Source organism: Eleutherodactylus coqui, chromosome 5 (assembly GCF_035609145.1).
Source record: "Eleutherodactylus coqui strain aEleCoq1 chromosome 5, aEleCoq1.hap1, whole genome shotgun sequence".
Classification (NCBI taxonomy): Eukaryota; Metazoa; Chordata; class Amphibia; order Anura; family Eleutherodactylidae; genus Eleutherodactylus; species Eleutherodactylus coqui.
In genome coordinates, this window is record NC_089841.1 from 32,120,093 (window position 1) to 32,130,927 (window position 10,835).

At 45.0% G+C, this 10,835-nt stretch overlaps 1 protein-coding gene across 2 annotated transcripts; it reads right to left on the reverse strand.

The window, feature by feature from the left end:
- Nucleotides 1–900: 900 nt before the first annotated feature.
- On the reverse strand, nucleotides 901–9,359 carry LOC136629180 (oocyte zinc finger protein XlCOF7.1-like). Of its 2 annotated transcripts, none has more exons than XM_066605343.1 (3): nucleotides 9,256–9,359; nucleotides 3,157–3,325; nucleotides 901–2,392 (listed from the first exon to the last, which is right to left on the reverse strand). In XM_066605343.1, the coding sequence occupies exons 2-3, from the start codon at nucleotides 3,161–3,163 to the stop codon at nucleotides 975–977; spliced, it is 1,425 nt and encodes a 474-aa protein (XP_066461440.1). In that variant the 5' UTR covers nucleotides 3,164–3,325; nucleotides 9,256–9,359; the 3' UTR covers nucleotides 901–974. The 2 variants fall into 2 exon arrangements, 1 of the variants encoding a protein (XP_066461440.1); XR_010792913.1 differs by lacking the exon at nucleotides 901–2,392 and adding an exon at nucleotides 2,492–2,655.
- Between the last annotated feature and the right edge of the window lie 1,476 nt (nucleotides 9,360–10,835).

The following is a 10,835-nucleotide window of genomic DNA, read 5'->3' on the forward strand; positions in this document are numbered from 1 at the left end:
TGCAGCACATTTATTTACTCCTTAATGACATCTCGTTAACATTCAATCATAGCATTTTGGTTTGAAAAAAATGGCAAAAAATTACTGGTACGCTGGTATAAAACCCCACAATGGTTGCAGGCATACAAGCTGGCATCACATGACAGATGTTGGAGATGTGGAGTGGAGGTTGGCTCATATCTGCATATATGGTGGTCATGCGTGAAACTTGAGACCTTCTGAAGGGGAGTGGGCGTGGTGCTGGGTAAGATTAAACAAAATTTTGTTTTAACGCCTGAGATGATCTTTCTATGGAGACCGTCCCAGACGTTCCATCCGCTGAGAGACAGGTTAGTAGCCCAACTGATCGATGCAGCTAAAGCCCTGATTCCATTGCATTGGAGGGACGAGACTTCACCCCTTCTCTCGCATTGGAAGGAGAAGGTAGACTGGATTTATAACTTAGAAGAACTCGCTAGCTGGCAAAATAATACACAAGAGAAATTCATTACAACGTGGCACCCCTGGCGTGATCTGAGGCTCCTAGACATACTATCCCAGTAGTCAATGCTGATATCCTATATTCCCCCCCCCCCCCAAACCCTCACCCCACCCCCTCTTTACCGCCCCAGCTTTCCCCACAAGTTGTTATACAGGTATGGAATTACAAGCATGCGCCCCCGGGGCCAATTAGGCCCATTCCGGGAGTGGATATACTGTGGCTGCAGTACCCTGAATTGGTGTAATATGCCTTTTTTTTGCGAATTATCTCGTCAGGGCAGTAGATACCTGTGTAAGGTTATTGTTTATATGACAAGTAACTTTCCATGTATGTATCGAAAAATTTGGAATAAAATCTGATTTGAAAAAAAACAAAATGGCAAAAAATGGCCAGAAAAGAGAATTAGAAATGTGGTGTTTTATAAGTAATGCTATAAATGAAGTCCTTTTTTTGTGCTATTTGCTAATTAAATGAGTTTTCAAAATGAAAATAATTAGTTTTCTGTGTGATTTCTCTGATGTCTAACAAGAATTGCATTGCTACTAAAATACTGCCCACATTCTGAACATGAAAATGGCTTCTCTCCTGTGTGAGTTCTCTGATGTATAACAAGATATGGCTGGTCAGAAAACCATTTGCCACATTCTAAACATAAGAATGGCTTCTCTCCTGTGTGAGTTCTCTGATGTCTAACAAGCTGTGGTTGCTCAGTAAAACATTTGCCACATTCTGAACATGAGAACGGCTTCTCCCCTGTGTGAGTTCTTTGATGTCTAACAAGAATGGCTTTGTTAGTAAAACACTTCCCACATTCTGAACATGAAAATGGCTTCTCCCCTGTGTGAGTTCTCTGATGTCTAACAAGAATTCCTTTGCTAGTAAAACACTTCCCACATTCTGAACATGAAAATGGCCTTTCCCCTGTGTGAATTCTCCGATGTTCAACAAGATTTACTTTGCTAGTAAACAACTTCCCACATTCTGAACATGAGAATGGCTTTTCCCCTGTGTGAGTTCTCCTATGTTTGACAAGAACTACTTTGCTGGTAAAAGACTTCCCACATTCTGTACATGAGAATGGCCTCTCCCCTGTGTGACTTCTCTGATGTGTAAGAAGATCTAATTTAATTGAAAAACACTTTCCACATTCTGAACATGAAAATGGCTTCTCTCCTGTATGACTTCTCTGATGTTTAACAAGCATTGGTTTGCTACTAAAACACTTTCCACATTCTGAGCATGAAAATGGCCTTTCCCCTGTGTGAATCCTCTGATGTCTATCAAGATTTGCTTTGGTAATAAAACACTCCCGACATTCTGAACATGAAAATGGCTTGTCCCCTGTGTGAATTCTCTGATGTCTAACAAGATTTGCTTTGCTAGTAAAACAATTCCCACATTCTGAACATGAAAATGGTCTTTCCCCTGTGTGAGTTTTCTGATGGTCAACAAATTGTGGTTTGCTAGTAAAACACTTCCCACATTCTGAACATGAGAATGGTTTCTCTCCAGTGTGAATTCTCTGATGTGTAACAAGATATGCTTTGGTAGTAAAACACTTCCCACATTCTGAACATGAAAATTGATTTTTCCCTTTGTGAGTTCTCTGATGCACAACAAGACTTGCATTGATAGTAAAGCACTTCCCACATTCTGAACATGAATATGGCTTCTCCCCTGTGTAAGCTCTTTGATGTTCTCGTCTTCTATGAGTTTTCTTCTGATAATTAGCCTGTGATGGATCAGAAGATGGGATCTGCACAAGAGAATCAGCTGATGGATCTCTGCTGTGAAGGGCTGAGGGAATATTTGCGATAATGGTAGGTTCTTCATATGTATCTTTTCTACTCTTATCATCTGCTTCAAAATCTGCTGAGATCAGACAGCCCCCTGAGCTCCCACTACCGTCATCTGCCAAAAATAAAGCTTATTTTAGAATCATTGAACATACGAGGTAAAATTGATATATTTTAGAACATTTCTATATAAATTACAAGTTGCATAGTAAAATGCAATTAGACAATAATATCAAATCTAACAGTAGACCTCAGAGCAAGGACCAATAGATTGTGATGTTCAGCACCAGGCTGATCTCTTGCAGTTTTCCCCTTCTGTGGCGAAGCCTTCATCCGCACAGTTTCATATGTCAGTGTCACCATGCTTCTAGTGGAGAACTATAAAAGGTACCTGTGAGTCAGTGCTATATATGGTCTTCGATTAACACACCCCTGAGAGCTATGTAAGCTTTACTGCAAACCAAGGTAGAGGGGAGGAGGAAATCATACTGGATTGTATGATTACATTATAGATGCATTTGGCCCAAAGAAAGATGTCTCTAAAAAATAGGAATCCATCCAATAAGGTTCACCTTCATTTAGAAGATGGGCCCCCATGTTTTGATCAAAATATAAGCTAAAAACCTTACATTTTCATGCATGCAGTAAAAACAGTTGTGCAACTTTATTCAGATATGAAATGTGTATGAGTGCTGAGACATGTTTTTATTTAGCCTGGTTGACATTTGCATCTGCAACTGTATCACCTACTCTACTAAAGGAGCAGAGGAGGATATTAATCTTTCCTGCTTGCAGTGAGATTTGTTTCATGATAATAATGATCCAGCATCTTCCTTCCAGTTCCTGGAGAGAAGTATTCCTGACACTCATAGCACCAACCTTCCATCCTCCAAGGAATCTTCTGTTATCCGGATCTATGTCTCCACAATCTGGAGTCCAGGAGTCTAATAGGAGCTAATGGTTCCTGTCCTTCTCCATGCTTGATGGGTTGGTCAAGGAAATTCTCTTATGTAGTGAAGAACAACAGAAGATCCTATACTGCGGGGACCTGAGTGAACAGAAAGATGATCCAATATAAAAACCCCAGAAATCCTAAGTAAAATATACATTTACTGGAAAGAATAAGTGGAAACATTGCAAAAACTAGTAATACAAAGACAGTAAATCAACCATGTAGGAACCTCTTTATCTCACTCTTGTAACAAGGCTGGATTATCGTACGTGCTGATACACATGACCGGTGGTGACCAGTCCCTGGCCACAGAGTGCTGGCATGAAAGTTTTGACATTAGTATCCCTTCTTCCTCTTCCTCCTCCTGTGACAACCTGTCATTGTCCCTGAGACCGTGTAGCATCTGTTCCAGCAGGCAGACAACATGGATGATTATACAGATCCCTACATAATCGCCACTGACTGTTTTGGTAGTTTCCTCAAAAGCAGGCTAAAATGGCGCAGACATCTTTGATCTGCAGCCACTCCACAGGTGTCAAGTGACAGACCTTTATACAGAGCCTGCTAATGGCATACAGCATTCGGTACTCTGTGATTGCTCTCTGTTGCTGGCTTAGCCTCAGCAACACATGTAAGGTGTAATCCCACCATGAAGGCACATCAGGTTCCAGCGCAGGGCCGCCTTCATCGAGGCGATCACCTTGCTTTTAGGTAGGGGCCTGCCATTCCCCCTGCAGCCAAGGGTCAGTTTCGGTTTCTGTGTTCTGAGTTCTGTCTATGCCTTCCCAGTTCTGTCTGTATTCTTGTCTACATTCCATCTGTCTGAGGAATCAGCTACCAACCACTCCAGGATTGTCTTCAGCCTTGGTGGGTTGGTCCAGTGGATCCACTAAATCCATAAATAAAAAATATTCAGTAACAGCGATCTGAGTAATGCCGGGCTTAAACACCTGTATGTGGAATCCACTTATGGAGGCCTGCATCGTATTCCAGCTGTGAGTCCATCCGTCATCTTGTGTGCGACCGCATAATGTACGGCGCAAAGCTGCATATTCACACAGGCAGTAATGTGCAGTAATCTTTTTTGCTTAGATTTCCCGTATTGTCGCTTAGCAATGATGTGACTACCCATAGCTTGTATACAACATAATTGTGTACGGGCTGCGGGTATTTCCACGACCATTACATAATTGTGACACGGATTATGTGATTGTGACATGCTACTGTGAGCGGAATGCTGTAATCCAATGCATTTTATTGATCTGCAGATTCCCACGGATCAAATGTCTAAGGTAGATCGCTACCTTATAATACCATTGAATAACTGTGATCACGTGACCGTGGACAGCTCAACAAGGCCTCTGGTCACTGCTCCTGGCTCTCATAGATCAGATGTGTGATGGAAGGTGAAACTTTTACTTTTTTAAAACTTTAATGCAACTGCCGTTATCCATTGGATAACGGCAATCACAAGATAGGAGACCGAATGCTGCTGCTCCCATAACAGCTCCATGCTCTTGGCTACCTCTGGTAGCCAATAGCCAGGAGCTGTCAAACTCCCAGAACCTGGTGCTCTAGTCTACAGAGCCATTGTGTCTTTACAGCCCTGTAGATTAAAGGCCAGACTCCCAGGATGTAAAAACTTGTATGGTTGGTCACTAAGTGGTTAAAGCACCCACACAAGTTCAACAAAAACCATAATAAAATACCAGCATAAAATTATACATTGAGGCCTAAATTCAGTTTTGTGCTGCTGAATTTCTTTATCTCTTGACCTAAAACAAAAAGTTACCAGTGTCACACAGCACCTTTCACGAGAACTGGACATAATAAGTCTGGCACCTACAATTAAAGCAACCTACCCCAAGACTTATCTGTTCCTAAAATGCTCCTAATAATATAAACTATACATATTGAAAAACAAACCCTCTGCATAGGGAAGAGGCTTTATCTGTGCCCAACCTTGCATAATCCTGAGAGCGCACCTTTACCAGGTCACCCAAATTTTTTCTATCCATCTCATCCATGGGGAAGGATTTTCTGCTCCATTGAAACTAAACACCGTACCCTCCACAGATGAAACCTGACCACTGATCATGAATAATGAAGGTCTATGAATGCCACATAGCCCCATTCCACATAGGAAAGGCCAGCCAGCATAGGCCAATCAATGGAGGCTCCCACCCGATTGTACACCTCTACAATAATGATGCAATAAAGCAGGAAAGGCTCCATGCTTTCCAGCATATCAGCTCACAGTACACAGAGACAACCCTTATCCCCAGAGTGTGTGTACTTCAAGTTACCTCTTACATACAGTCTCTAATGGAAACTGTGCCAATCCAAGTCCCAAAACTTCAAAAAGGATCCTGTCAGAAGTCAATAAATGCAACCCTAGCAACAGGTCCCAACCTGGGCAATCCTTGAGTACCAGGGGCTAGAAATGGATCAATAGGACTCTCTTGTCAAGGGGCTTCCTCAACAGAGTCCTGATCTCCCACATTCATAGACCTTACAAGATGCCCATACAGCGTGCAAAGATCCTTCACTTGGACTCCTGTCTCCAATTCCTGCTGAAATATTGCCAACAGGAAAATAGAAAGAAAGAACAGCTTTCTTGCCAAAGGTTACCTATGTTGTGTTTAACAAAGGTGATTGCAAAAAACACCATGAAGCTGATCATAGATAACCACCCTAATCTCCTTGTACAGTATGTGACATCTTTCCTTATTAGGTTCATCCTATTTCCCCACAACATTAGGAAGAACAGGTTTTAGACCCGAGTCCAGAGAGATTCTCGCAAAATGCATACACTGCCCAGGTAGATGAATAAGGAGAGCAGGTATGTTTTGATCAGATGAACTGTTTTCCAAAGGGTCAAAGACCAATCCTTCCAATGAACCACTTTTTGAGTGACACCATCAAGTCTTTCCACGCAATTTTTCATGGATTAATCTCCTTAGCCAAATTTGATGCCAAGAACTTTTTATGAGTCCTTGGGCGCAAGAAAGGTCTCCGGAAGTAGGATCTCACCTTTGTATCCAGAGACTTTCACACTTATGTCAGTTGATGTCGGATTTGGATGCTTCCGAGTAGCGATCCACCTCTGCCATCATGTACTCTGCCTCCCCTCTTGAGGACACAAAGATGGTAACGTTATCTGTGTATTCAATCACCCTCAGAGTGGCTTTCGACGCCACCCGATCCATCCTGGCCACCACCATAGCTCCACAATCAATCCTCTAAAAGAAAGATCAATGGCAAACACATACAGCAAGGGGCTCAAAGGACAGTTCTGATAGACATCAGGCCCAAGCTCAAAAGGGCTTCCAACCCAACAGCTCACCAACAGGAAAGCCTAAGTCCCTACATGTTATACCCTAAACCAATGGACAAACGTCCCCGACTGAGGTTTCGTGGAGTCTGCTAGAGCCACCATGACAAGTGCTACCTCTAACCCGCCAGCTCCTCAGTGTGGGCCTCGTGTTTCGTTCGCCATGGAGCAACATATAAGAATGAATGCAATAGAGCTGTGTGTGATGTGTGGGAACCATGATAGATGTTGTAGAACTGTGTGTGTGATGTGTGTGGGGATCAGAATGGGTGGAGTAGAGCTGTGTGTATGATGTGTGGTGATCAGAATGGATGGAGTAGTGCTGTGTGTGTGATGTGTGGGATCAGGATGGATGGAGTAGAGCTGTGTGTGTGATGTATGGGGGATCACGTTGGACGGAATAGAGCTGTGTGTGTGTGATGTGTGGGGGGATCAGGATGGATGGAGTAGAGCTGTTTGTGATGTGTGGGGATCAGGATGAATGGTGTAGAGCTGTTTGTGTGATGTGTGGGGATCAGGATGGATGGGGTAGAGCTGTGTGTGTGATATGTGGGGATCAGGATGGATGGAGTAGAGCTGTGTGTGTGTGACGTGTGGGGATCAGGATGGATGGAGTACAGCTGTGTGTGATGTGTGGGGGATCAGGATGGATGGAGTAGAGCTGTGTGTGTGATGTGTGTGGGGGTCAGGATGGATGGAGTAGAGCTGTGTGTGTGATGTGTGGCGATCAGGATGCATGGAGTGGAGCTGTGTGTGTGATGTGTGGGGGATCAGGATGGATGGAGTAGAGCTGTTTGTGTGATCTGTGGGGAATCGGGATGGATGGAGTAGAGCTATGTGTGTGATGTGTGGGGGATCAGGATGGATGGAAAAGAGCTGTGTGTGATGCGTAGGGGTTAGGATGGATGGAGTAGAGCTGTGTGTGATGTGTGGGGGTCAGGATGGATGGAGTAGAGCTGTGTGTGTGATGTGTGGGGGATCAGGATGGATGGAGTAGAGCTGTGTGTGTGTTGTGTGGGGGATCAGGATGGATGGAGTAGAGCTGTGTGTGTGATGTGTGGGGGTCAGGATGGATGGAGTAGAGCTGTGTGTGTGATGTGTGGCGATCAGGATGCATGGAGTGGAGCTGTGTGTGTGATGTGTGGGGGATCAGGATGGATGGAGTAGAGCTGTGTGTGTGTTGTGTGGGGGATCAGGATGGATGGAGTAGAGCTGTGTGTGTGATGTGTGGGGGTCAGGATGGATGGAGTAGAGCTGTGTGTGTGATGTGTGGCGATCAGGATGCATGGAGTGGAGCTGTGTGTGTGATGTGTGGGGGATCAGGATGGATGGAGTAGAGCTGTTTGTGTGATCTGTGGGGAATCGGGATGGATGGAGTAGAGCTGTGTATGTGATGTGTGGGGGATCAGGATGGATGGGAAAGAGCTGTGTGTGATGTGTGGGGGTCAGGATGGATGGAGTAGAGCTGTGTGTGATGTGTGGGGGTCAGGATGGATGGAGTAGAGCTGTGTGTGTGATGTGTGGGGAATAAGGATGGATGGAGTAGAGCTCTGTGTGATGTGTTAGGGATCAGGATGGATGGAGTAGAGCTGTGTGTGATGTGTAGGGGATCAGGATGGATGGAGGAGAGCTATGAGCGTGATGTGTGGGGGATCAGGATGGATGGGATAGAGCTGTGTGGGATGTGTGGGGATCAGGATGGATGGAGTACAGCTGTGTGTGATGTGTGGGGGATCAGGATGGATGGAGTAGAGCTGTGTGTGTGATGTGTGGGGGTCAGGATGGATGGAGTAGAGCTGTGTGTGTGATGTGTGGCGATCAGGATGCATGGAGTGGAGCTGTGTGTGTGAGGTGTGGGGATCAGGATGGATGCAGTAGAGCTGTGTGTGTGGGGATCAGGATGGATGGAGTAGAGCTGTGTGTGTGATGTGTGGGGGATCAGGATGGATGGAGTAGAGCTGTGTGTGTGATGTGTGGGGATCAGGGTGGATGGAGTAGAGCTGTGTGTGTGATGTGTGGGCATCAGGATGGATGCAGTAGAGCTGTGTGTGTGGGGATCAGGATGGATGGAGTAGAGCTGTGTGTGTGATGTGTGGGGGATCAGGATGGATGGAGTAGAGCTGTGTGTGTGATGTGTGGGGATCAGGGTGGATGGAGTAGAGCTGTGTGTGTGATGTGTGGGGATCAGGATGGATGGAGTAGAGCTGTGTGTGTGATGTGTGGGGGATCAGGATGGATGGAGTAGAGCTGTTTGTGTGATCTGTGGGGAATCGGGATGGATGGAGTAGAGCTATGTGTGTGATGTGTGGGGGATCAGGATGGATGGAAAAGAGCTGTGTGTGATGCGTGGGGGTCAGGATGGATGGAGTAGAGCTGTGTGTGATGTGTGAGGGTCAGGATGGATGGAGTACAGCTGTGTGTGTGATGTGTGGGGATCAGGATGGATGGAGTAGAGCTGTGTGTGATGTGTGGGTCAGGATGGATGAGGTAGAGCTGTGTGTGTGTGATGTGTGAAGATCAGGATGGCTGGAGTAGAGCTGTGTGTATGATGTGTGGGGGGGATCAGGATTGATGGAGTAGAGCTGTGTGTGTGATATGTGGGGATCAGGATGGATGGAGTAGAGCTGTGTGCGATGGGTGTGTGACTGACCTCTGAACCATAACACACTGCCCCTTGCATGCATGCAAATACCTCCTTTTAAGTAGGGTAGCTGATTATTGGATATCCAGGTCCTTCTAGACTCCAGAAGTGTCTGATAGAGCTCTTCCTTCAAGCCACACAATGCACACTCTTGGCTTCCGGTGGGCTTCTCCCTCCTCCTCCCCTGGATTCTCTGGCTTTTTCCTCCACCTCCTCCTCCTCTTCCTGAGGTTTTCCTTCTGTTTCCACCCTTCCCTCTGTGGTTGCTTTACTTTGCAGAGTAGTTGATAACAAGGATCCCTTCAACATTGAAGAACTGTTGGGCGCAGATGTCTGACATGTCGTCCCAGCCATAATCCTTCCTGTGGTTTTACACAGGAACAAGCATCACTGACTGAATGAGGGTGGAGAGGGTTGGGGATTGATCTGGCCTTCATTCACAGTAGACCAGCCGTTGTGCATAGATGAGCAACTACCTGTGATCGCTGTATAAGCAATAAGGCATTGCAGGGGAGAAGTCCTGTAATGCCTTATCATAGCGATCATCAGTGCTACAGTGAAAGTCCCCCAGAGGGACACAAATGGTGTAAAAAAAAATCAAAATAATGTACAAAAAATAAAAATGTAAAAAAAAAGTTTAAAAAACCCCAGAGACTGAGTTAAAGGTTGATATACAAACAGGGTTGGTCTCCAGCACACGGAGTCTGAAGCACATGAGGATCTACATGAAGCTGCCTGACAGTTGGACAGATATTCTCCAAAAAGCAAGAGAGCTTCTTCATACTGATCTGTGACCAAATAGGTAATAGTTATCAATACCCTATATATATATATATATATATATATATATATATATATATATATATATATATATATATATATACTAATGTGACCCATTGGTAACCGCTGAGTCTTAGGCTGAATTCCCCTTGAACTGATTTTTGCTGAGGAATTCGCAGTTAGACCCCTGCCACGAATTCCGCAGCAATATCTGTCCAGAGCATGCAATGTTAAGTGATTCTTCCCTGCACACAAGCGGAAATCACTTGCGATTGCCGCTCACAGAGGATTCGCGTCATTACCGGTGTGACGGCTAGCAGTGAACTGGCCAAGACACTTGCAACATATATGGACAGGTAAGTATGGGTCTGTGTCTGGGCACAGAGCCGGCCGTGGGCATTCGGTCTTCAGCAATTTTGGTTGATTATATATGGTTACATCATACTCACAAAATATTCCGCAGCGCTTACAAGACAAGGGAAATAAAAAACAAGACCACGGTTACATGAAGTAATCAATTGATGGAAACAGTAGTGGTGATACAGAAAGTGAAGGGGCTGGAGATGTGCACGGTATTGGGAGGTGGAGAGTGAGGGATGCTATACACATAGACCACTGTCAAACTAGGCTGTATAGTGGCGGAATCGGTATGACTAAAGGTGCCGGTTGAATACGGCTAGCAGGAATTGCAGTCGGTAGGACAGGGAGCATGTTATCAGGCGGAGTACAGAGGGGTTTGGTTTCAGGAATATGGTATGCCTCCCTGAAGAGGTTCTTTGCTTTGAGCATGCCTAAAGTTTAGTGTGTAAGTGATTGCCCAGATATCTTTTGGTAGCACGTTCCAGAGGATT